This window comes from Marmota flaviventris, chromosome 4 (genome assembly GCF_047511675.1).
Source record: "Marmota flaviventris isolate mMarFla1 chromosome 4, mMarFla1.hap1, whole genome shotgun sequence".
Lineage (NCBI taxonomy): Eukaryota > Metazoa > Chordata > Mammalia > Rodentia > Sciuridae > Marmota > Marmota flaviventris.
This window is the reverse complement of record NC_092501.1, coordinates 76893863-76920711: the sequence shown is the minus strand read 5'-3', so window position 1 is coordinate 76920711 and position 26849 is coordinate 76893863. Positions and strand designations below refer to the sequence as shown.

At 46.2% G+C, this 26849-nt stretch overlaps 2 protein-coding genes across 2 annotated transcripts in view; one reads left to right on the top strand and one right to left on the bottom strand.

The window, feature by feature from the left end:
- The window catches only part of Rassf4 (Ras association domain family member 4), a 35658-nt gene that overhangs the window by 4297 nt on the left and 4512 nt on the right, over positions 1-26849 (top strand). Inside the window, exons 2-8 of the mRNA XM_027947915.3 lie at positions 5190-5280; positions 7212-7287; positions 18583-18725; positions 20153-20244; positions 20922-21079; positions 26306-26407; positions 26729-26780. Coding sequence (XP_027803716.1) covers positions 5219-5280; positions 7212-7287; positions 18583-18725; positions 20153-20244; positions 20922-21079; positions 26306-26407; positions 26729-26780 — 685 coding nt within the window. The 5' untranslated portion in view covers positions 5190-5218. The remainder of the gene's footprint in view (positions 1-5189; positions 5281-7211; positions 7288-18582; positions 18726-20152; positions 20245-20921; positions 21080-26305; positions 26408-26728; positions 26781-26849) is intronic.
- Depp1 (DEPP autophagy regulator 1) lies at positions 11881-14554 on the bottom strand. The gene is made up of 2 exons (XM_027947916.3): positions 14321-14554; positions 11881-13727 (listed from the first exon to the last, which is right to left on the bottom strand). The coding sequence occupies exon 2, from the start codon at positions 13698-13700 to the stop codon at positions 13062-13064; it is 639 nt and encodes a 212-aa protein (XP_027803717.2). The 5' UTR covers positions 13701-13727; positions 14321-14554; the 3' UTR covers positions 11881-13061.

The window sequence follows — 26849 nt, the reverse complement described above, 5'->3', positions numbered from 1 at the left end:
CTGTCTCTGCACGGCTGGCAGAGCAGCCGCTGAAGTGGAAAGTGAAAACAACTCACTGCTTGTTCTCTGAGGACAGGTAGCCTGGCTGGCACACCCGTGCCCCTGGGGGCCTCTCCTCTGAGGAGCCTGAGAAGCAAGCTTGGAGGCCTGAGTTGTGTGCCCTGGGGCCTGGGGCCAGGGAGCAAGCCAGGACAAAGAAGGCTGCTGGGGGGAGGGGAGGCGCCCTCAGGCAGGCCAACTAGGCCTGTCCAGCTGCATCTGTCACTCTGTGTTTTGCAGACTGTGCCTGGGTGGCAGGCCAGCCTTAGCCTCATCCTTTCTGGGCTCAGGCTTCTGCTTGCACCTAAGCATCCTCTCTTGAATCAACTTGTACTTTCATTGGGCTTCTGCCTTTTCAAGATTGTGCTGTTATAGAGATTGAAAAAACAGTTTTTCAGAGATATTCAGAGGCCTTGCCCAGGGCACAAGGAGATTCAATGCATGGAAGGCAGTCTAAGGAAAATGTTCCAAATGGAGAAACATCCCCCTTCCTCTCCTGCTGGGTGTTACCTTCTTTCCCACAGTTCTCATTCAATGTCATTTCTTGACATTTCTTGACTGTGTCTTAGATACTATTTGAAACTCACCAAGACCCAGAGTGAGAGAATGAATGAAAATCAGCTCCACCCTCGATCTGGTAAAGCAGTAGACACAGTGTTTTCATTTGAGTAGAATTCTGCCAGCCATTCCAGAGAGAGAGAGACTCAGGAGCTCAGGGAGATAGGTTGTGTTGCATGCTTGGGATGGAGGCATCTGAGAGCCAGAGAGACCAAGTGACTAACGTAAAGGCCATGCAACTGATTAAAGTCAGAGGATACAAATACATGTATGGTTCTCTTAAAAGAGAGACTCCTTTTCTGTGGGACTAGAATTCCTGTCCCATAAGGTGCATGGCCCAATCCAGCAAACAGAAAGAGCCCTGTTACTAAAGCGGGCCCCATCACACCTCCCAACCTTGCTCACTATCCTCTCTGCCCTCCCATGGGATGGTGTCCCACCCTCTATCCCTGCCAAGCTTGCCTGTTTATCTTATAAGCCCATCTTTCCCTTTCTCCCTTCACTTTGCTATCTGCAGTCTAGGGCCCTCTTTAACTTTCCTCCTGATTCTTTCTCTGTGCAGTGGATGTCACCCCACCTCAGCTAGAGACTGAGCACACTGGCCACGTCCTTACATAAACCGGCCCTCAGAGGCAAAGTACTCCTAAATGCTAGCCAAGGAGGCCAGTGCTATCCAAAAAGGAAATCTTGGTGCTCTAGTGGATGGGGCTACATGACACACACCTTACTGTCAACCAAAGCAGCTCCTTTTAGTATGACTTGCATAAATTTTTCATTTGAACAAAAATTCTACAATTAAGAATATGTCAAACACATTGGAGGTCAATATTCTTTATGGTACAGATGGGAAAATTAAGTCTCTGAAGAAAAAGCATGCATAAGGTCTTAGCAGCTCCCAGCCCAAAGCTTTTTAGGAAATAACTTCTATTAATAAGAAACCACCATCTGACTTATAGGGAAATTTTATTTTTGGGTGTTTCTACTACATACAGCAAAATGCTGTGGAAAATCAAAGTATTGTAGAGTTTTGTCATGAGTTAGAAGACGAAAAACTAGAGCCCCACTAAATGCATCTGTCTCAAAAGTGTGTTAGGTCTGACTATATTCCTTTTGAAATATATTTAAATATAAAATATTAAGTTAAATGTATATACCATTTTAAATTTACTGCATTAGTAAGGCTAGGGTGGGTTATGGTGCAATAACAAATCTCTGAAATACCAGAGGCCTATCACAGAGATTTATTTCTCTTTCCCATTGTATATCTGATGTGGATCAGCAGAAGGCTGTGATTCAGAGTCACTCAGGGACAAGGGCTTACTATTGAGTAACTGTGCCAATTAGAACAAGTGGCTTTCTCAGTAATCACGTTAGGAGACAGGTGTTGGTTCTTAAATGCATTGGCCTGGAAGTATCCATAACACTTCTGTTTGTAGCCCATGGGCCAGAGTTCATCACATGACCCCATTGAACTCCAGGGTCTGGGGAAGGTTAGCAATCACATGGTCCTTTCAAGAGCAGTAAATACCTACAATCACTTGACTTTAAACAGTGGAATATAACCCTAACAATCCTGATTTCTGGCTTCCTATCAAACCAGATGATCTATACCTTTGAAGGAGTAATATGTGCCCAATTTCCCACAGATTGTGTGTTTCTCAACTAAGTCCCCAGATTCTGTTTTGTTATCCTGCTATGTATGCCCAACTCTGGAGGAGCTGACTTAATGGGGAGTTTGTGGATCTTCTTGTAGTAATTCAGTCATTCAACAACCATTCAGCCTCTGTTGATGTGCCAGGCTGTGGGGCTGGAAACCAGTAGTAAAGTAGAAAAGCATTGCTACCACCTCACCATGCTCCTGTGCTTCTGTGAGTTTTGGAACAAAAGGTGTGGCCTTCAGGGCCCAGCAGGGTGGGAAGTCAAGAGGAGGTACCTGGGCAAAGAGGTGCTGCACCTATCCTGACAGAGGGCTGTTTGGGCAAGGGTTTCTTAGAGAGCTAGCATCAGAATATTGGAGGAGCAGCAGGCTGCGTTCTGATTAGAAACTGTAAATGTACTAAAGGAGGAAAAAGCTTGGCACCCACTGTGAGCTGCAATCAACCCAGCAAACCTGAGGCTCAGAATAGGAAGTGGGATTGAGGCTGGATATAGAGGAAGACAAGAGAAAAACCCACCTGCAGTTGTTTCTTTGTAAATCCAGCCCTTCCTACAATAAGCTTTCTTAAAAATGTGGCTGTACCTTGTACACACAGAAAGTGTCAACCCAGAAGCCCAGACTCAGGGCAGCTCCTGCCCCACAAGTGTTTGAGGAACTACCCAAACATGCAGCTGGCAAATCACTTTTTCCACTGGCAAGCTGAGGAGTTGAGGAACTGAAACCCTATTTTGAAACCTCTGCTGCCTGACCAAGAAGAATGCAGCAGCGTGTCCCCAGCTCCAGGTCTCAGTGGTGCCATAGCACTGTGTCCTTGAGTAGGTGGGAGGGTCTGCCTTACTTTAGAGCAAGGCAAAGGGAGTGTTAACTGGATGACGCTGAGGTCACTGAAAAGCTCACCTCCCTCAAATCATTTCCCTTCTCCATGCTAATTGTATTTTCTCTGCTTCTGCAATCAAATATTCATTCCCAACACAGAGGATAGGTTCATGATATTTGTGAGAGCAAGGAGGAAGAGAACTTGCTGGACGGTCAATATCAGTGTCAGAGGGGACAGAATATTCTGCAGTGACAGGCCCTGAAATCATTAGTAAATATAACAGAAGTTGGGCCTGACCTTGACTCCCAGTAACATTTGCACACACACAGTTCAGCTTGATAGGCTGTAATGGATTCATCTGAACAAATGTTGGGGGTTTGTGAATAAGCTGATCTCTGTGGTGGAAGGACATAGAATGCACCCTGGCTGTGTTACCTTCCAGTGTCACTCTACCCCTTTAACCCCTAAATGCAACTGGGAAAGTATGAAGAGAGAAAAACTTTAGCTCATTGCCCAGCATGTAGGAAGCCTTGATAAGAGAGGATCCTCAGCCAGAATGTAATCCTCATCTGTAGTTTTGTTTTCTGTGATTTTTGTTACCCAGGGTCAATCTTAGTTGAAAATACTGTGGAAAAAAAATGCAAAAAGGAAGCAACACTATTCTGAGTAGCATGATTAAATCTCATCATCCCACTTCTTCCCACACAGACATGAGCCATCCCTTTGTCCAGTCTATCCACACTGTGTACACTACCTGACCATTAGTCACTTAGTAGTTGTCTCTGTTTTCAGATCAGCTGTCATGGAATCACAGTGATTGTGTTCAAGTGACCTTTATTTTATTTTATTGCATGGTACCCAAATGCAAGAGTAGTGATAATGGCAATTCAGATATGCTAAAGAGAATCCTTATAGTACTTTCTTTAAATGAAAAAAGTTCTTGACTTGATAAGGAATAAAAATAATACTATACAATGTTGCAAGGATCTATAGTAAGAATGTATCTTCTCTTCATGAAATTGTGGAGAAGGGAGAAGAAATTCATCTGGCTTTTTTTTTTTTTCCTTTTTTCTTTATTACACCTAAAACTATATAAGTTAGGCCACAGCCTTGACTAAGTGCTTAGTCAAGCTGGAAAAGGGATTAGATTACAGTATTCAATACTATCACAGGTTTCAGGAATCCCCTGGGGATTTTGGAATGTATCCTGTATATGTAAAAGGGGTGTGTGTTATTATAAGGGGAGACAGAGAAGTAGGAATCTGGGCAACATACCAGCAAGATAGAGAAGACTCTCCTGATTTGCCCTCCGTGAGAGAAAACCAGGCTGGGCTTGAGAAGCCCTTTAAACCTTTTACAGTATGGAGAGGCACACAGATAGCTTCACATGATAATCCACTACTCATCCTGAAGGCTAGATATGAGCCTGCTGCACAAAGGAGAAAAGGAAGCTGATGGTGGGGGAATGCTAAATCCCTGCCCAAAAGCAATATAGAGAAGAGGTTAAGAGACAAGAATCAGAGGTTCAAATGCTTGTGTTCAGTAATGACTTCTTGTTTGCCAGGTGATCTTAGGCAGCATGCTTCACCTCTGTCCCTGCTTTCTTATCTATAAAATGGGAATATGTGATCCCTACTTCATAATGTTGTTGTAGGACTAGGCGATTCATAGAAAATGCACAACAGTGTCCAGCATGCTGTGAGCACTGTACTGAGTAACCCTGGACTTGGAACAGGCCCAGGGGAACTGACTCCCAAGGCAGTGCTAGGGCCACTCTCCCAGCTTAGTGGGAAGGGAAGAGAGATCCAGGGTGGCTTTGAGGACTTGGGGAGCAGCCAAGACTGAAGCCATCATTCAGGGTGTTGCCACCAAGGAAAGAGAGCCACATGGCCTGAAATGGTGAGAAAACTGTTCCAAATTCCTAAAGATCATGGAGTTTTTCAGAGTGGGGGACCCCATCCTCTGGGCCTGATTCTTTCAACTATAGTCACCCTACACTTGAACAGCTATGAAGCCAAGGTTACAGGCCTCAGTGCTGGGGCCCCAGGTGCTAAAATATACCAGGTAGAACTCTTCCTGGCTCACCTGTCTGTGAACCCTCCCTCATCTTTCCTCCAGGTAACTTCCAGGTCTGCAGACAAGAGAAGATGAAGGAAGAGTGTCCATCCAGCTCTCACGTGCCCATCAGTGACAGCAAGTCTATCCTTAAGTAAGCTTTGGTGTGTGGTAAAAGAGATTTTGCATCTCCTTTTGGCACCTCCCTGCATGGCAGTCATGTGGAGGGATGGGGGACTTTTTCAGAGATAGAATATGTGCCCTAGGGACAATGGTGGGTGCTGTGTTTTGAGGCCTGTTTCTTTGGAGATCAGTGTACCCTTCAGAGTGTGGGTTTGAGCCCAACCTCCTAGAACTCACAAAACCAGGAAGGCAGAATGGTACCCACTGGGGTTCCACAGGGAATATATTTAATTTAATTTATTTACAAACTAGAATGATACTAACACTCTCGCTAAGTTGAATGGTTAACTGGTTTTGAGTTTTTAGTAAAAAAAAAATGAGTTTTTAGTTAAAAAGTATTTTATTGATGTATTTTTAACTTTGCTTATTTCTATTTACTTTCATAAAAATATTGGGGATATTTTCTCAATCCATTTCTTAACTGAAGAAAAGTATCTTTTTCATTTTATCTTGCATTTTGAGTCCTGAGTCCAAATATTTTCTAATATTTTCACCCTGCCAACTTGAAAGTGAGCCAACATCCTTGAAATGATTAGCTTTTGCTGGGGACCTTCCCCCAGGGGTCCTCCCAGGAGCAATCCAAGAAACACACATCGTTATATCACATCATTGCTTCTCTTTGCATTATTTTTAATTTAAATTTTGTAATAAGAGCAATGTAACAATATAATCTGAAAAGTCATAAAAACTTTAATCATGATTAAGTTCATGTAAATATGTATTTCCTAATAATTTTATGCTCAGCATTTATCTCCTACACAATGGAGATGTGACACTGAGTCCTGCCTTCTTAATACCATAAGTTCATACATCGCTTCCCCTATGAGTTCCCATCATGTCCATGTCACATACAGACCACAGACTCAGGCCCTAGAGCAGGTTCTGCTGTCCTCATTTTGTGTTGCTTGCATGTGGCGGGAGGCACTGCCTGAAAAGGAGCCAGAACCTTGGGCTCCAGCAGGGGAACCTTACACCTCTGGTAAAACTGGCTGGGCAGGTATGGTTCCTAGACCCTCCATAGGGAAAGCACTTTGGCAAAATAAAAAGAATGTTATCGGCTTTCACCAATAAATTTTGAATTGATTCTGCTGATAGTATAACAATTTAGATGTTCTGGGTTCAATAAATATGTTATTGCTACTAATTTTACCTGTTTTGTTTTCCCTTTCAATGTGACTACTAGAAGATTTAAAATTGTTTCTGTAGCTGCATCTTGTGTAGATTGTCCTGTGCTGCCTTGCATAGCCTTTTCAGGTGTGGAAGCTATCCTGGTCTTCTCTGTCCAGCACGTCTGTCAGGGCACTGTCACTTTTCCTTTTTAGTGGGAGAAATATGTGGGCAAAGTGGGCCATCAGGATCTGACTCTCAGCCTGTTATCTTCATCCTTTGATTGTTCCTCTGGAGAGTCAAGATGGGCAAGAGGCAGGCACCCCTCCTGTTCTCTCTGCAGAAGCCACACAGGGCCTTTATAGGAATCAATACCAGGAAAAAGCATGAATCTTTGAAATGCCAATAATCCAAGCCCGGGGGATTCCTCTGAGGAAGTGACTCAGAGGTAGAGCACAGGGAAGTTGTCAGGAACGCTTATCTGTGATACTGAAAGTACACATACCCTAGATGTCCTTGGGAGGTTGGGGCCTACCTGCAAGTTTTGCTTCTTTCTGAGCTTCCTCACCTAGAACATTCCTCTTTCCACAAGGATCCACATGCTGAACCTTCTGGAAAATGAAAGGATTGATGTCATGGTGGCACCATCAGGGCCCTCTACTGATCATATGCAACTGACAAAATGTGTGTAATTATGACCATTTTATGAGGGAAGAAACTGAGGCTAGTGAAGTCAAATGCCTTGTCTGGGCCCCCTCCATGCCCCAAGTGTACGTGTGTGTCTTTACCTTTTAGGTCGGAGCTCTTGAGCCTGCTGAAAACCTACAACTGCTACCATGAGGGCAGAAGCTTCCAGCTGAGGCACCGAGAGGTGAGGCCTGCAGGTCATTTTTGTTCACAGGGTCACATCATTTATGCTGCCTTGCCGAAGACAGCCTTGGCCCACACCTGTTTTTTCCAGGGTAATTATGATGACTATTCTCTTCACTCTGAATGTCCCAGCTTGGATAATAAATTATATGATTACCCTGTCACTTCCTGGTCAGGGACCAGGTTACCAGCCAGCAAAATAAAGTTGGAACATCCCTGTAAGAGTTCAGAGAAGATAGGAATCACTTTAGGTATCTTTTCCCTCCACCTTTGTCCAGGTAAATTGATAGGACAGTGGTGTCTGAAGTCTCAGAGACTGCCTAGCCTATCACAGTGCTTAGTGGAGGAGACCAGGGAAGAGTCAGTCCCTCTTTTTTCCCTACCAACACAGCCCAGTATCCCTGCCCTTCTAACCTATGTCCTCAGTGCTCTCATTTGTAAAGTGAGGTATTTGGGCCACTCAGGGTTATAAGTTCATATGGTTGCAGGGCCTTACAGGCTACCCATGGGGAGTAGGTCCAAACTGGGGTTAGCAGCTACCCATCAGATCCAGCCCACGGCTGCCGTGCAAGAATTTGGGCCTCATTCAGCCAAACCTCCCCTATTTTTCAAAAGCAACTAGATGTCTGGAACTTCACCAAGAATTTCCCAAATCTTAAAACATCATAAAGGCTTAAGAAAATATGTCCAAGGTCAAATGCAGCCTCAGATACCAGTTGTACTCCAGGGCTTGTCCTGCAGGACCCAGGCTCAGTAGCCATTTGAGGGAAGATGAAGCAGAGCCTGGTCTTCCACCAGAATCTTCAGACATTTTACACAGGAGCATTAGTCACAGCTTTGTACTCCTATCTGGGTCGAATTTAGTGTATTATATAGCTTAATGGTGAGTCTTACCATATTAAGATTTTATTTGGGGAGTTTCCATGCTGAGATCCTGTTGGCCACCCGTACATTCTCCATCTATTGGTGACTGACAAGGGCCTGTGAATTTCAAGTCGCCTTTCTGCTGTCAAACATGGAATGGGAAACTCACAAGAGACTTCATCAGAGTGGAGGGCACTGACTCACTAATTCTCCCTCATATTAATTATTCATCAGTCCACATCCTTCTTAAGCAGCAAATGAGAGTGAGCCAGATACACAGTTAGACACCTGAGGCACTCTACAGAGCATGCCAGAGGTCACTCTCTTTAGCATCTAGTTATGTAGGCTGTATGGCTGGGGAGCTTTAGGCTCCTGAATCAGGAAGGCTGGGTGGCTTATGACCACCTGGAATGGCACAAGCCTCACACTCCACATTCCTTTGATGTGCCCTCCTGACTTGGTGCTTTGGCACTGGCCCTAACACTTGTCCTCCTCTCTATGTGCACCTCATCCTCTTTTCTCTTCCAGGAACTATCTCTCCAACACCTCTCTTACCTGATCTGCTCCCAGACTACCCTGTCCACACCCAGCTCCTTACTGCCACTGGCATGGCTCTAAACCCACCACCTTGCTATAGTAGGTTCTGCTATAGTAGGTTCTTTTCTTACCTGAGCAGTGAGCCCCTTGGAGCTGGGTCTAAGCCTCACTTGGTTCTGGCCTTGGTTCCCCAAGCCGCTGGTATCAGTGTGTACCTGTGTGTGCACAGCTGTTGGGTGACCAGCCACAGATACAGGCCTGGAGTGAGTTGGAATAAGAACAGTGTCCTGAGCTCCAGTGTGCTGGGCAGTGGGGAGGGACAGGGGGGAGAAGGGTGTGGCAAATGGGGTCAGAGGGCTCTTGCTCTTTGACCTGTACTGCTAAGTGAGGAGTTGGTTCCCACTTCAGATTGCTGATAGAGGCGGGGGGCGGGGGGGCGGTATGTTAAGATTATCTACCTGCTGGGCTTCCATTTTTCAATGCAGAGCCTTTCAGAAATTGATCCAAGATCCTGGTTGTTCTCCTTGTGAGGTTCCTGTACCAGCAGTTTCAGCATCACCTGGAAACTGGTTAAAAACACATTCTTACCACCCCTCCCCCAGGCCTGCTGGATGAGAAACTCTTGGTCCTTCCAGCTGGAAGGGTTTAACAATCCCATCAGTGCATTCTGATGAAAGTCAAGTTTGAGAGACATCAGTAAGAACTTGGTTTTGGCATCTGGGATTCCCCAAGATAATCCCCTCTGTAGGAACAGCCATGTTGGGGGCAGGACTGTGAAGTACTCCTCTATTGGTCTTACCCTGTGTGTGCGGGACAGTCCAAGTGGAAAATTGGGGGACTCCTCAGCCCCAAGGAGCATTTCTGACAGCCTGCAGTGGTAGGAAGTTAACTCACAACAGGGGGTTTTCAGGTCCCTAACCCCAAAGAGGATGTGAAGATCTAACCTGATCTCCATAGAGCCAGAAGTACCTTTCAGGAGCTTTCTGCAGGCCTGACAGACATGGGGGTGCCAGTGTGAGTGAGTGTCTTTTTAGGGTAACAACCCCATAAAGATAAGGCTGAGGGCTGGGACTGTGGCTCAGTGGTATAGCACTTGCCTAGCATGTGTGAGGCACTGGGTTTGATTCTCAGCACCACATATAAACAAATAAATAAATAAAAGTCCACCAATAACTACTAAAAATATTTAAGAAAAAAAAAGACATGGCTGAAGGTTTGGGGCTCAGCATTATTATACTGATAAGGATGCCAGGTTCTAGGGCATCATGCCTCTTAGGGTCTCTCTGAGTCTTTGTGATATACCCACCAACCATCTCACAGATTGCAGATCTGATACTTCCTGGGCCTCTGGGATCTCCCAGTCTCAGGCACTTGCTGTAGGGCCATCCCAGGCTGACATTTCCTTGAGCAAAACCTCTAAAACTATAATATAAGAGTTTCGTCCCATGGGAATGACTATTTTTCTTGCAAAGAAATTCCATCTCTCAGAGATTGTCTTTAGTCCAAAGTCACTTTGAAGCAAATAAAAGATGTCAGCAGGGTTCTGAAGTCTGAGCAAAGTTGTTTATAATATAGCAATTCCATTTCTGACCCTAAGGTTCAGAGGTCTTTAGAGGTCACTGCTGAGTATCACTGAACAGATCCTAGGAATACAGTGCTGTTTGTAGCCCTTGATCCCCAAGCTAAGGTGCCTTTGGGCTGCAAAAGGGCTTGCTACCCAGGTGTGCCCTCCTAAAGCCATACAGTGTACTGAGAGACCTCCTGCATATTGTCATTGGGCCTCCCTGGTAGCACTTATAGCCTGGGTGCTACACTTAGGAGGCACTGTCTTCTTCACAGTCACATCCTGTGTCTGTAGAACTTGGAGAGATGAGGTGCTTCTGTGGACAGGGACCATACTCTGGGGCAAATGTTTCCTTGTGACCCTTCTCCAGCTTCCTTAGGGTGAAGGCATAGATTCCTTTCTCTGGAGGCTAAGATACCAATGAGCTTTGCCTTTGGGATGATTTTGTTTGTATTGCAATGAAAAGTATAAGCTGCTGAGAGAAATTTGTGCCTTTTGAAGATGGCAGTTTTAAGTAGACTGGCTGGTGTCTCAGAAGAAAAGCTGACTACCTAGAAATACCTGTATGTAAACCTATCACTCTAGACTTAACAGATTAAGAGGCAGGTTAACTCTCTCTGAACTGTTGCCTTGTACTCAAGCCTTACTCTCAGTTCTCAATGGGCTTACAGGCTCCCCCTGATGGGCATGAGCATTTACTACACCCAGTCTAACTTAGGACTTCACAGGCCTTGAACAATGTAACAGAAAGAGCTTCTCTATCTACTGTGCTGAAAGACAGGAGCCTCTTTCCTAGGAAGGTTGCCCAATTCCCTCTCCTAAGCACTGGAAGACCACTGAACCCTGAAATGAGTAGTTGGCCCCTTGGACAGCTGTTCCTTGGAAGCTACAAAGGGCCTTCCCAGCCTGCTCCTTAGGGAGGATCTTGAGTCCCAAGCCCCCTGGTTACTCCGAAAGCCAGGAATCAGGAGAATGTGATTGCTCAACAGGGGTACTTAGCATAAAAGGAATTCTGGGATGTTCTGTCTTCAACAGCTTGGGACACTGCCAGAAATCCCTCTTCCAGCTTTTTAATTCAACTGCTGGTTGGAGAGCACTTTTTGAAGGTGCCATTAACTTCTTTCATATCAAGGATTATTTGAAGAGTCAGAATCCAGGCATCCACTCACTCCATTTGACCATCCCCCCACCATGACCCCTTGCAACACTGTGGTTTCTGACCATAAATAGGTTATGAAGTTCCACCAGAATGTTGTACTAGTTGCCAGTTACCCACAGTGGCCCAGTTTTCATGCTGCCTTGCAGAAGGGGCTTAAATGAGGGTGGCCCAGCAAACCTGGATTATCTAGTCCCTAACTAGGAACCCACTGGATAGGACATCCCTGCCCATCACTCCTGAGGACATTATAGCTAAAGAACACCCTACATATATTTATAGCAGGTCAGGGACCCACAGGTTGAAAGTTATTGAGGAGACCCAGCAGGCTGTGATAGATGCAGACATGTGTAGTTGGTGCTTATCATTCCATCTCCAAGTTCATTTGTCTAGTTTCCCAGCCCCTGTAAGGACAGATGATGGTGTCCCCCACTTTACAGATAAGGAAATTGATTAAATTACTTGTGTGGAACTTTTTCATTTTGGTATGTGGTTTATATTCTGCCTTCCCAGAAAACCCACAAACAAGGATCGATAAACATTTAACAATTCCAAAGCAATTAAACTAGACATACAAACACAAATGAAGAAAGAAAGAAAAAAGATTGATAGTTCACCAAGCAAGATGATAGAGGAGACTCTAGCTTGGCTTGAGCTTGGCTGTGGGCCCCCACTCCTTTTCTCCTTTCTCTCTGCCACTCCATCTTGATGAGGGTCAGCGCAGCACAAGAGAACACAGTGAAAGGTCTTTAGTCATGATTCTTTTCAGTTATCTGAAGCCATATACGTCTCTGAGGACGGAAATCCACCCCCATTCCCTGTCCTTTTTCTCATGCTCGCTAGATACCTCCATCAACTGGGGTTCTCCAGGCTGTGAGAACCCAAAGCTGACCTGTGTTGGTCAGAGTCTTAGGACATATGAACTGGCTGGAGATGATGTGGGTAGGGGTAGGGACCAGGCCAATAGGTCCAAGCATTTGGCACCCTGCGGGTTGAATGGTACAGAGTCTGTCTTGGCATGGGGACCTTCCCAATGCCACAACAGGACTTATGAATTGGAGCCATCAAGGTTCCCCCAGGGTACCCAATGACAATTCCCCCTGGAACACAGTGGTGCATTTGTTAAAATTCCATGTTTTATGTTGGTCCACATGAAACAAGGGCTCTGAGGGTAGGGACCAAGAGTCTGACTTGGGTATGTCCAGGGCCTTGCTCTGAAGTCTCTTGGGAGCTGAAAGCCCCATCGCCAAGCCCTGCCCCTAATTTCCTCATCTGTGGCTGCAATAGCTACCTAGAGTACAGGCTCATGATATTTGTTTACTCATCGGAACAGCCTGAAGGCAGGTTCCATCAGTTATGTTCATGTTACCCATGAGAAAAACAAAGAACAGAGACACAAGTCACTTGCCCAAGGTAACAGGCCAGTAGGGAGTAGAGCAAATGGCATCCGTCATGTCTCCTCATGTGAGACAGACTGTCATCACTCTTCAGAATAGGGGGGCTTCTCACTGTGAATTGCTAGAACAGGCAGCTCTTGCATGAAAGCATTTCCCTCCCAAAGACCTGCCAGGGACAGTATCCACCGTAAGGGAGGGAGGTGGGGAGGCAATGTGGACCCAGCACACTCTTTACAGAAGCCTTTATTGGGGAGAAGTCAGAGTTCATGGATCACAGGGAGGTGCAAGTAAAGACTTCTGAGAATACTACTTGGGCGGGGGTTGCAGGGGGAGGCTGTGGCCCGACCTGGCTGCCCAGAAGTCCAGGTATTCAGGTTGGAGCTCTGGTGCACATCCTGTGATGGTCTTGTCAGAGAGTGTCCAAATGCCCTGGCTTCAAAGAGCCTCCTTCTGGGGGACCCACTGGGCTTGCCACTGTTGGCCTCTCTGTGTGCACTCCTGTGTCCTGCAGAGGGGCCAGTTCTTCTGAGCAGGTTCCTCCTATTTGTCTCGTTTCTCTGAGACTCCCCAAAGATCCAGTCCAGAGGATCAGTAGTGCCAGCAGAGGGCAGTGTGGACTGCTGACCACTGAAGCTCGCAGTGTTGTCCTGTAGGGATGCTGCAAGGTGACTTTTCTCACTGGACCGGGCTGACCTGTGGGGTCTGCTGGGTTGGCTTCCGGCTATGACCTTGTCAAGCAAAGAGGTGGGCTGTGCCAGTTGACAAATAGACCTCACATAGTCATCCAGGCTGGGAGAGGCTGGGGGATCCTGCCCAGTTCCCCCCGGCAGGATCTCCTCTGAAGTCTCTCGAATTGTGGGCAGGTGGGCCACAGAAAGTAGAAGGCGGGACCTCATTGCTTCTAGTAAAACAGAGGCAGCAACCTGTTGGCCGATAGAGAACAAGTGGTGAAGACCCGCCATGCCATCCCGACAACTCCCCCCACCCCCGTATCCCCTCCATTATCTGAAGGAATCAAGTGCCCTGAGAGCAATGTGAAATCTGCAGACCAGGAATAAGACTCCTGGGCTCATCCTTCCCACCAACATTAAAACTACATGTGCTAAAGACTTTATTACTGTGGTTTAAGATTGTGCACAGAAAAGAGAACCCAAATGCACAAATGTGGGATCGGAAGAAACTTGGGCTTAAAGTCAGCATCTGCCATTTACTGACTTTGAGAGCAAGATCATCTCTCTAAGCCTCCACTTGCTTTTTCATAAAACAGGGTTATAAATATAACCCTGGCAGGGGGCTGTGGGAAGCACATGAGATAACACCTCTTGTGTGACAGCTCTTTGTAAAATCAAAGCCTTCTGCAGATGTGGCACTTAGCCCCCGGCAGACTGCCATTAGCAGCCCATTCTAGTCTCTATCCTATAGAGAGATTGTACAAGTCAAGGCTAACAATTGCTCTCAAAAATAAACAAAACCCTTGTGTTTTATCTCAAATCAGAGAGCATTTACTCTCTCTTACCTGTAGCTCAAAGATCTAGGAGTGGCAGGGAAGCTGGACGACCAAGGACAATCCTATCCAAAGGGAAGCCCCGGAAAGCTCCAGGGTGGATAGGTGGGAGTCCGGCAGCTCGAGCCCTGTGTCCAGTGTTGGGTCACTGGGAAGAGGATGGTAAGGACGAAGCGCTGTGGGTTGATATCCAATGTCTGCAATGGAAGGCTTCTCCCTGTGCTGTCTGGCAAACTTTGAAGCCTGCTGGCCGCTTTTATACCTTTCCTCCAGTCATCAATTACTGTCACGAGGGCCAAAAATAGCAGTGCTCAGGAAGGCACTCTGAGGAAAACAGTTTGACAGGCGGGGCCTGGCCCAGCTGCCAGCCTGGAGCATGTGTTTGTGCCTGTGGGAGGGTGGAGAATGTTTACACTGGAAGGTGGGGGCGGGGTGGCCTTCACTCCTGGACACCTCAGTGTACTTGCAGAGTCGGGGGGCTCCACGGATTCCCATAGCCAGACCCAGGGGCCCAGAGTCTGCCACCTGCTCTTGTATTATATCAGTAGCCTGTGACCCTCGGACATCCTGGTGTTGTGGTCATCCTTGCTGAGTGCTGGGCCTACCTCTGTGAGGTGGGGCTGGCCAGGTCCTCAGGCATCAGCCATGCAGAGCCCCAGCCTGGAGGCTTCCTGGGCCTACCCCAAGGTGAGGTATATCCACCTTGGACTGGGACCAAGGGCAGCCTGCTGGAAGTCTGATCCTAATCTTGCAACATCCCAGATGAGGTATTTTTAAAAGCGAATGTGTTTATTTACTTGTCCACTAAATACATCGTGTTACTGTGTGCAAGAGACTGCTTTAAGTGCAGTAAACATAGCAATGGACAGTCATGGCCCCCTGGAGCTTATATTCCAGGAAGAGAGACAATTAGGTCATCTGTGAACAGATGTTGTGACTTCAGGTATTGATGAGAGCTGCAAAGAAAAGAATAGCAGTGGCATGGGACAGGGTGGCAGACTACGCTGTAAGTACAGCAGTTAGGAGTATCTTCCCTAAGAAATGACATTGATGTAGAGACTTGAAAAATGTGGCAGCATGGGCAAAGACCCTGTGATATGAGTGTGCTCGACATGTTCAAGGGACATTATGCCTGCCCCTATGGGAAGTCATAGGATCCTAGCCTGGACACTGGGTTTCCCACAGAGGCTGATGGAAGGACAATGCAGGGTTTGAACAGGGTCCTATAGTTGGACTTCTGCTCTGGCTACTGTGTCTGGATTATAAGGGGTGGCTACTCGGAAGGCCAGGGAGACCTGGGCAGCATTGGGAAGTTGGGGGGGGGGGGGGCTTCCAGGACAGGAAGTGGCTGAGGACAAGGTGGGAAGGCCCTGGGAAAGGTCTTGGTAAAGAATCAGCACTATGCCAGCTCAGACAGGTCCCTAGGTTCTCCACCCCAGCCTGAGCCCACCTGGAACACCCCTGTCCTCAGTTGGGGGAGGAAGAGGAGTCATAGAAGGGAGAGGGCTCCCCAATCCTGAGATCTTGGTCTTCAGTTCTTGCTTCCAAGTGGGCAAAGGTGTGAGGCACCTGTGAACGGAGAGCAGGATTTCAGTGCAGCGGGGCAGTTACCCCCTTGGCAGTCCTTATATCTGAAGGTTTCTATCCTTTGTCTGTTTCTCTGGCACTTCGTTGGATTATTAGTAATTAGCTAATTAGTCAAGAGAATGAACTGAGGAGGAAAGAGTTGACTGGGACACAGATTTAGAGGGCCACAATAACTTTCTGGTATGTGAAATTTGAGGCCTTTCTAAGGTTGGTATTACCATCAGAATCAGGAGACACATCTCCTGCCTCTGCCTGCCGGCACTTCTACTAGCAGATTAACCTAGTAGAATCTGCTCTAGCCTTAGTTTTTCATTGATTTTATCAGAGATAGCTTTAGGCTAATAGGGCCTCCCATCCATTAGGATGGATCTAGAAAGAGGGGAGGGTATATCCATGGTGGATGGGCATGTTGGGAGCACAGGACACACATGGGTAGGGACATCCAGCATGGTCCCATCCAGTCAACCCATACCTTGCCTCCTCCTTCATTGCAAGATCCCCAGATTGTCCTCCTTCAAGGACCAGACTTGGCTGTCCAGCCCCACTGCCTGTCCGAGCTGTGCCTTTTCCTCTTCCTGGAGTGGGGTAGGCATTCCTTCCTCATTGAGATGCTGACTAAACTCCCTCCTCTCCCCTCCAGCAACCTCCAGGACCTCTTCTGGTCTTGGGCAGTGGGGAGTGGCCAGCTTCCTATCTTTTTCAGCTGTCTTGGGCTTTCTTCAGGCTGACCAAGCTGTTCCTTGCCTGCCACTGCCTTTGTCCAGGCAGGTCCTACTGTTGGGAATGCCTGCTCCCCCATCCTCTCCATCCACCTTCAACCATTTCCAAGGACCAGTGTACAGGTACCTTCTCCAAGAGCCTCCCTCAGCTCTCCTTCTGCACCCAGGCGTGAGTCCCTTGTGGCTGCAACCACGTCTGCTTCATCTCCCTCTGAGGGTACTCTTTATGAATGAATGAGGTGATCCCACAAGCTGAGATGTTACAGGTAGGGCAGGGTCTTGTGATAGAAGTACCTGAGGCCAAGACAGAAGAGCTGAATCTTACCTTGGTTTTTCTTATTTTCCCCAGATACCTTTAATTCCATAGCTCAAACAGCCTTTATAGGGAGTTTGGTTTTACATCTGAGCCTGCATATCATCAGTGGGTATCAAAATAGCTCTGATATTTTCTTGTTTGGTTTCTTTTTTCAGCAAATAGGACAAGGTCATATCATAGAGTTATGTGTATGTTCAATAACTTTAGAGGAGATCATTTTATCAGACTGTTTGAACTAGAAATGATTGCTAACTGTAATTCTAAACCCTGCAAGGCACCTCTGTAAACACTGCCAGAGATATGAAGAAATTTCTACAGTGCCCTGTTCTCATAGGGCTTTCACTGCCCATGAGGAGAGAGAAATGAAATTTGTGAATCTAAATGTTGTTCAAAAATAACGGCAGGATTCCACCCACTTAAGTGAGAAGTCTAAAATAAACTTACAGATTCATAGAGAAGAACGGTGGTTACCAGGGGCAGTGGGGAAGGGTGGGTGAAATGGGGATTGGTGTTCAATGAGTATAAAGTTACAGTTATGCAAGATGAATAAGTTTAAGAGATCTGCTGGACAACACAGTGCTTAGAGTGAACAATACTGCATTGTGCGCCTAAACATTCATTAAGGGAGCAGGTCTTGTGTTATATGTTCTTACAACAAAAACAAATAAGTAAATAAAGAAATACAATATTGGATGAGATTGTAATGGGAGAATGATGTTTAAGTTCTCTGGCTCAGTGGGGAGGGTGTTCAAGGAAGCCTGGTCAAGCCCACTTATGGGGTCATCCAAATGGGCACAGAGAATCTGCGATGGTCACTGAGAGACTGAGGCCATAAAATAGGTCAGAGACAAAGAATGAAGGACACAAGGGGTGTGTGAGCCAGAGCCAACCAAGGTGCTTGTGGAGCAGAGGGCTCTGTGGATTAAGATTTCAGGTTGAGTGGCAGGGAAGGAGCTGTTCTATCTGCAGAACTAAAGAAACCAAGAGTGGTTGGGGACACAGGATGAAAGCGGTTTTACAGAAATACTGGAGGGAGATTTGGGACTGGCAGTGTCCTAGAAGTAGTGAGAAAGGCAAGATCAGCTATCAGAAAAAATCCAGCTTGGAATTCTGGTTGTAGAATGAGTCCCAACAAATGGGAACTGCTGCCATCAGAAGTGTGGGGAGAAGGACAGGGCTGAGACCCATCTGGAGGAGGAAGTCCTTTGTCCTAGCGCACATGAGATCCAGCAGGATCTGGTGAAATAGGAACCTTGCCCAGGCACAGTGTAGGCAAAGCAGTGTCTTGTGTAGACAGGTGGTCATACTGTGCTGCTCTGGAACACGCTTCCTCACTGCAGTGTGGACGTGCCTGCTAGACAGCTGTGGGTTCCTGTGGGACACCTGACTCAGTCCTCTGTTCTGACCCTGGCTGTGCCTCTGGCCGGTGGAAAGCACGCCTCAGGCTTCCTCCCACAGGGCCCTGGCCTCCTGTCCTGGAGCACGTAGAGTCTTGCAGCTCTTCCTTGGCGGATGAGGAAACGCCAAGGAGAAGGAGTGTGTTTGGGGGCTCGCCTGAGTGTCCTGTCCCTGCGTGGGTATGGGAAGAATGGGCAGTAACTCTGAGGGTGGCTGCTCTGGGGGTGGACGTTTGATGTATGTGGGCCCCACAGGAGGAAGGGGCTCTGATCATCGAGGGACTCCTCAACATCGCCTGGGGACTCAGACGGCCCATTCGACTCCAGATGCAAGATGACCGGGAGCGAGTGCACCTCCCCTCAGCTTCGTGGACACCTGGACAGCCCAGCTGCCCACTGTGAGTGCCCAGAGGGCAGAGTGGGGTCAGTGAGCCTCATGACACCTTTCAACCCTAGCATTACTGTTTAGGGTGTTTGTGGGATAGGCTCAGCCTCAGAGTGGACAACCCACTCTGGACAGGTTCTGGCATGGGAGCATAGCCCAGCCTGGCCTCCATTGTCCTGTGACTACCTCAGTCCTTCCTCACTTTATGTGCACAAAATGCAGCCTTGCCCAGGGTAACTTTGCTAGATAACAACCACATTGTCTCCCTCACAGAACATTCCTAGGCTTCTATCACCTCCATTTTACATTGCTGGAGGGGGATCCCAGGGCCAAGCACTCTACCACTGAGCTGCATTCCAAGTCCATTCAAACCCTATCTGCAGGGGGAGGGGGACTAAGAATTCACACAAATTTAGCTTCCTACTACTCTGTTTTATTTTAATCTCAGATTTTATTTTTGTAAATATGTTAGAGTTTAAGATCAGACTTATTTTCAGGAGAATGTTTTGATCAGAAGGACAAAGTTTTCTTACCAATCCTACTGTTTCATGGACGTTTACCTCCTCCCACACTCCTACCTCTCAAAAGGGCACTTTGCTTGTTTCTGCATGGATGCCTCTTTTTAAGAGGCAAGCATTCAGGACTGTGCCCCCTACAAACCTGGAGGTAAAACGGATGCTCTGGGATGACTCACCATGTTGACACATAAGCATATCCCCATATGCTCAGAGGACAGATCTGAAGTGCCTAAAGACCTTCTGGGCTCCATGAGACAGCATATCCCCATATGTCCCTCATCACTTGTAGCAAATTTTGAGCCACACAGACTTAAAGCATAAAGAAAGACTGGATAGCTATGGGTTCCTGTAAAGCAGTAGTGTGACCCATGTCCCTTTCCTGAGATAAATCTGGTCCCAGGTGCTATCAGCAATTGCAGACAGCAGCCCACGTATTCCCCTGGACCCTCCTGTCTGATTCTTCCTGGTAACGCTTTATTGAAGGCAGTATCCCATTGTGCCTGTTCTTTCTCCATCCTGGCATGGAGTATATGGGCATGGGGTCAATCCTACAAGAAATGTGGAGGATGGCCCTTTGGAGATTGCCTCTGCCTGACTCCCTACCAGGCCCTTGGAAAACTCAATTTTCAAAATTGTTCAGGACCCTGAAGCTGAGCCCACTGGGTACATAGCTGCATAGGGATGTACAGCACTGGCCCTGTGCATGTGTCTAAATCTTGCAGCCTAGCATGGCCACTAGGGTCTATGGGGCTAGACATTTGCTCTTCCCACAAATGCCTGTGGGAAAATTTTGCATTTCTTTGGTTTTTTGCATTCACTTGTCTCAGCTTGCCCCATTTCTGTCCTGTATCCTGCCCCCAGAGGCAGCCAGCTTCATCTCTTTGGCCTAAGCCACCTGAGTATTGTGATTGTCTCTTTTCAGAAAGGAACCACCTCCCCAGGACAGCAAAGTCACTACTGAGGAACCAAGCACTCAGACTGTGCCCAAAGCTGAGAGTTCCAGAGATGGCTCAGGTAAGTGGAGCTCAGGAGCTGTCAGGACCCTGTTTCATCCAGGGGACCAGGGAATTGATGCACAACCACAGTCTCCAAAGTGCACGCTTGTGGAATAGCCCCAAATGGCTTCATTTATCTTAGGAGTGACCTGTTCTAATAGAAAGCACTTTGCTTACAACCTCATTTACTCCCCTTTATGGAAAAGGGAGCAGAGACTTGCAGAAGGGTCACAGTGTGTCAGTGCCTTGAGTCCCCTGCACTGTGTCATGCTATACAAAGAAGGAACATCAGCAGAAGGCGCCATGCCCTCCTGGCCCTAGGACTCTGGGGCTTCATTCATAATCGCTCACCTGTCCTCTTTGTGCCTCTTCCCCTAGCACTCAGTGAAGGAGTGGGTGCACAGAGGACAGGTCTGAAGTGCCTAAAGACCTTGCTGGGCTCCATGAGACAGACAGGGAGGCTTATGGTCATGTGATGTGACACAAGTTACACATTCCTGTCTGCAAACTGTCTGCAAATTGTCCAAGCTCTGCCCCTGCCTCTAACACTAATGTCACTGTGTGCTGCAGTGCGGTTTGACCACAGGATTCTTGGGAGCCTCACAAATCCCAAAGGTTGCCTGGTGGCTAGACCCACGGCAATTTCTCTGCCGCCGCCCTCCACTCTGCCACCATCTGTTCCATTTCTCTCCAAAGGGTCCCTGGAGGAAGAGGAGGAAGTACCACAGTTGATGAGGACCAAGAGTGATGCCAGCTGTATGATCCAGAGGAGGCCCAAGTGCCGTGCACCTGGCGAGGCCCAGCGGATCCGCCGACACCGATTCTCCATCAATGGGCACTTTTATAATCACAAGGTGATAGTCCCCCCTAGTATCTTCTAGTGCCCTGAAGCTGAGAGCACAGGAGCCATGCCTAAGCACAGGCACTGCAGCCCTATGATCCTTGTCACCCGCCCCCCCTTCCTAAAGGCTCAGGAGGAAAAGAATCTTGCCCAAAGACCCATTAGCATGACAACTCATTCATGATCTGTGCTTTCTCTGCCACACACTCACTGTCTTTCCATTCTCTAAGTGGTGTGGATTTTTGGCAAGCTCAAGGCAGACAGTAATGCCAATTTATCTTTAGTGAGGCGATGTTCTATAAAGTTTCCCTCCAAGTTCAATTGATCATTCCATGGGAAAAGTATGTATCCAGCCATCACTCTCACTTGTTAAATTAAGCCTGCTAGCAGAGGTGTGGCTAGGAGCAAGTGTGTTTGTTCCCAGAGAACCTGAACAACTCCTAATTCCCAGCACCCGCCTTTTGTCCGAGTATGTATTGTACTGAACTTAGGAAAAGATCACCTTCCCCAAATTACATCATTCCACAAACAAACGGAACTGTAAAAGGAGAAGTTAATTGTTACTATAAATGGAATGAGTGGCAGTTTGGGTGAGGTCCTGGTTGGAGTGTCCTGTGATAGGCCATATCCTGCTGCCCTGGGAAATGAAAGCAAAGGTTTCCAGTTTGAGCAGCTGCCTTCCTTGATAGAGCATGACTCATGAAGATAGAGGAACCTGGGAGGTCCTAGGATTCAGGTCTGAAGGAACAAGTAGGTCAGGTCTTCTAAAGGTTATTCAGGCTGCCCTTGAGGCACCCTGGACTTCGGGATAAAGATTTCAACTCTGCAAGCTGAAGGGAAAACTTTTTTAATCTCATTACCTCCCTTCCGTGCCTTGCTAAGTTTGCAGTCAGTGTTTACAAATGACAGGGTTTTATTTGTTAAGTCCAGAAAAATTCAACGTGAAAATCAAGTCTCCTGAAAAAGCACAGGGATAGCCAGGGTTGAAGTTCAATGGAGATTAAGAATATTATATAGATTAACAATAAGACCATATTATAATTTGGGTATCCTTTAAATCTTGTTTCAAAAAAGGTTTAATCTGTAAAAGGTTAAGCTCCAATTGTTAGTATTTGAATAAATATTGACATGCTATTTTAAGAAATTTTCAAAAATTGTCAATGAATTTGTATATGAGGCTAGGTGTGGAGGGACACACCTGTAATCCCACTGGTTTAGGAGACTGAGGCAAGAGGATGCAAATTCAAAGCTAGCCTCAGCAATTTAAAGAGACTCTGAATAACTTCACTCAGTCTTTCCCCAAACATGATCTGATTCACAGTGAAGTTAATTTTATTTCCAGACTGGGTAAAACTTTTTAGCTGTTCTCACTGCTTTGTCCTGGCCTATTGGATTTGAATGTGGTCTATTAGAGAGAAACATTTTGTGGTTAATGATGAGAAAGCAGCCCTAAGGCTTTTGTTCTCACTTGGAGTTGGTTTGTTTCATCTTGAGTTTGTTTTTGTTTTTTTGAGGGGGGTGGTTTCTGGGCATTGAACTCAGGGGCACTTGACCCTGTCTCAAAATAAAAATTAAAACAGGCTAGGGATGTGGCTTGGTGGTTTAATACTCCTGGGTTCAATCCCTGGTACCAAAATAAAATAAAATAGAATATGTACATAAGTTTAGGTTGTTTCTAATTCTGTGCTCCTAACAAAGAAGAATATTTTGCCCCATGGCTCAAGGTAAAAAACAGTGGGTTGTAACTCCAGTACATTGACTTCTCTAGTGTCTCATTTGTCTCTAAGAAGTATGTCTGGAACATTGAACCTTATTTTAGGCATTGCAAATATCTCAGGAACATGATGTCTGGAGCACTCTGTGAGCTTAAAAGAAAGGAACAATGAGGTTTCTCATCACAGCCACAGCCTTATTTCCATTTGAACCACCCTCCTAAGAGAGGCTGCTCAGCCAGCCACACACTCAGGCCTTGGACTATTACCCCAGGAACAGACTTACCTGGAGAATATGGATGCATTTTTTCCTGACAGATGTCCTACTTTTCAGAACACAGACATTTTGGACAGTTGGATCACATCTCCTGGGTGAGATAGGAGCTTCAAAAAAGAAACCCTATGTGAAAGCCCTCATTCTTACCTGCCCTACATCCATACCCAGTTAGTATTCATAGAAATTAGGGTACAAATTCCCTGAGTCACAAGCAACAGTTGAAGGGTGGGGGAAAGAATAGTAGCACTGACTTCTGGTGGGAGTTGTTCCAGGGTTTATTTCTTAGAACTGTGTACTTGTACTTCACTCAGTCATTTCCACAAACTGTTCTGATTCACAGTGAGACTGGTTTTATTTCCAAACTGGGTAAAATATTTTAGCTGTTCCTATACTGCTTTGTCCTGATCTATTTATTGGATTTGAATGTGGTCTATTAGAGAGAAACCTTTTTGTGGTTAGAGTTGAGAAAGCAGCCCTAAGACTTTTGTTCCCACTTGGAATTGGTTGGCTTCATCTTGAATATCTGGTTTTTTTTTTTTTTTTTTTGGCGGGAGGGTAGGTGGTTTCTAAGAATTGAATTCAGGGGCATTTGACCACTGAGCCACATCCCCAGTCCTATTTTGTTTTATTTAGAGACAGGGTATCACTGAGTTGCTTAGCACCTTACTTTTGCTAAGACTGGCTTTGAACTCAGGATCCTGCCTCAGCCTCCTGAGCTGCTGGGATTACAGGCATGCGCCATGTGCCTGGCTCATCTTGAGTTTCTCAATGCTTTGTGCAGAAGAAACACCAACAGTCTCTTGTTAATAAGATCTTTCAACTCCTTGAAATGGCTTAATCGCTCTTTTCCATGTTTCTTGGGAACTGATGGCTTTCTGAATAACGTACAACCCAGAGTCAGTCTAGTTCTCAGCTATGGAAGAAGCAGGTTGGGCTTTGAGGCTGCCTCTGGATCTTATCAGAATAGAGACCAGCTGGGTTACTGAGAAAGTCCCTTAAGCACCCTGAGTATCAAATACTCTCTTGAGAGGAATATGTGAATTTGAACTTGGCTTAGAAAGGAAAGAGAACTGACTACTTGCAGAGTAGTCCGTTTCTCCAGGAGGCACCTGAACCCAGAGTTAATGAACGGCTTTCAAGCATTGCAGAATCCTTATGTGGCAAAGTTCTTTCTAGATAGGTAACCCTGAGCAGCTATTTGACCTCCTATAATCCTATGTTTTCTAAGAAAAAGGGAACACATTATAGGCACTTAAAATGGTTGTTATGAGGATTAAATCAAAGATCTGATGTAAAATATTTAGCAGGTTCACTACATGGTTAGTATTTACTGAGGACTTATTAAGTATCAGGCAGTGTCCTAGGTGATTTCATATTCAGATATTCCTCCACTTGTGTTTTAGTCACCTTTTTCACTGCTGTGACTAAAGGACGCAACCAGAACAATTGTAGAGGAGGAAAATTTTATTTGAGGGCTCACAATTGCAGAGTTTTCGGTTCATATACAGCTAGCTTCATTTCTCAAGGCTCAAGGTGAGGCTGAAGATCATGGCAGAAGAGTGTGGCAGAGGGAATTAGTTCACATGATGACTAGGAAGCCGATAGAGTCTCCACTCACAGATACAAAATAAATACCCCAAAGCCATGCCCCCAATGCCCCACCTTCTCCAGCCACACCCCACCGGCCTCCAGTTACCATTCAATTAATCCCATCAGATGATTGATTCTCTGATTGAATTAAGGCTCTCATAACCTAATCAATCATCTCTTCTCTGAACCTTCTTGCATTGTTTCACATGTGAGCTTTTGGGGGAATGCCTCACATTCAAACTATAACAAATTGTTATGAGATTGTGTCCCAATAAACCCATCATATATTGAAAATATCAATGATGAAAATGTATCTAGTACACCTGACCTACCAAACATCATTGCTTAGCAACACAACATTCTGTAGAGAGCTGGTGGTTTTTCCTTGTGATTCCATGACTGTCTGGAAGCTGTGACTCACTGCCCTGTCCAGCACTGAGAGAGAAGATAGGATCATATTATCAGTAGCCCAGAAAGATCCAAATTCAAAATTCAAAGTACAGTTTCTACTGAATGTGTATTGCTTCTGCCCCAAAGTTGAAAAAATTGTGAGTCAAACCACCATAAGTTGGTGTCTCATAGGCAGAAGCAAGATACATGGAAGATTATAATGTCCCCGTCTTCCGAGGAAAAAGCAAAACTGTGAAAAAGCCCATATGGCTGGAACACAGGGTGCTTGTGAGGGGGTCTTAGTATCATAGATGCATAACAATTAGAGGAGCTATGGATGGTGTTGCATAGGCTGTGGGAAGTCTTCAGATCTTTTTAATTAGATCCATGCTTTTTATTTTAATTATATATATATATATATATATATATATATATATATATATATATATATATATATATATATATTTGTTATAGTTGGACACAATATCTTTATTTAATTTATTTATTTATATGTAGTACTGAGGATCGATCCCAGGGCTTCGCACCTGCTAGGCAAGCGCTCTACTGCTGAGCCACAACCCCAGCCCCCCCACCCCGCCCATGCTTTTTATAAATGTCTCTCTGACAAATTGTACTGTACAGATAGCATGGCCTGGCATTCTTTCCAACTGCAGATTCTAAGTCAGGAGGTCTGAATTGGGTTAGGAGAAGTGGGAGGGCCGAGGTGGGACTTTAAACTGTGAAGCAGACCAGACCACACACTATATTTCAGGGTTCTTTAAAAGGTGGTACACATATTTGGGCAGCAATTTGGAGACTGGTTTGGAGGGGCTGAGATGAAGGGAACATGTTGGAAACTGCTATAGCATGACTTGAGGACCTCTGCTCAGGCACCGCTAAGAGAATGTAGAATAAATAGATTTGGGACATTTAAGTCTTAGAATCAGCAAACACTTCGTGATTCAATTGACAAAAAGAGTGAAGGGAAAACTGGCTTCCCCTTCCTCAGTGAATTACTTCCAGGACCCTGGTTCTTAGGATCCAGAGGGCTTTCCCTGGTGGTATGCAGGGAGTGAGGTTATCTTCCTTAAGGATCTCTGTAAGACAGGAACCATTACAATTTCCCTGAGTGTCTCTAGGTCTGGGAACAGTTTGCACATAGATCTGCATGAATGGACAGGTGCAGGTGTTCCTAGAGCCCAGGCATCTGTTGCTTGAGTGTGCTCAGCACTGTGATGCCAGCCCTGAGCTGTCTTCCTACCCCACACAGACCTCTGTGTTCACTCCTGCCTATGGATCCGTGACTAACGTGAGGGTCAACAGCACCATGACCACTCTGCAGGTGCTCACCCTGCTGCTGAACAAGTTCAGAGTAAGTCTGGGCACAATGGAGCAATCTTTCCCTGGGAGGATGACACTTTGCTGTTTTGCTGGGAGGAGAGCTGGAGAGGCAGAGGAGGGCTGTACACTAGCAAGGCTTCCTGTGCTGAACTGATATCTCTGGTATTTTCAGTAAAGATGGAAGTAAATCTCTGGTATTTTTGTTGGGGATCTCATGGGTGTCAGGAGGGGCTCAGGCTGAAAAATCATGTAATTTTGGTGCCTTGTGTATGTGGCTTTGTGGCTGTGGTTACTTTGTTTCATTTTGTCTTAAAAAGTTGTTAAGACTGACTTTCTGTGACTTCCTGTGCAGGTGGAAGATGGCCCTGGTGAGTTTGCACTCTACATCGTCCATGAGTCTGGGGGTAAGTGTCAGTTTCTGCTTCCAGATTATAAAAGCAAGAAGATTCTGCTCCTATGGCAAGCTTGCCAAC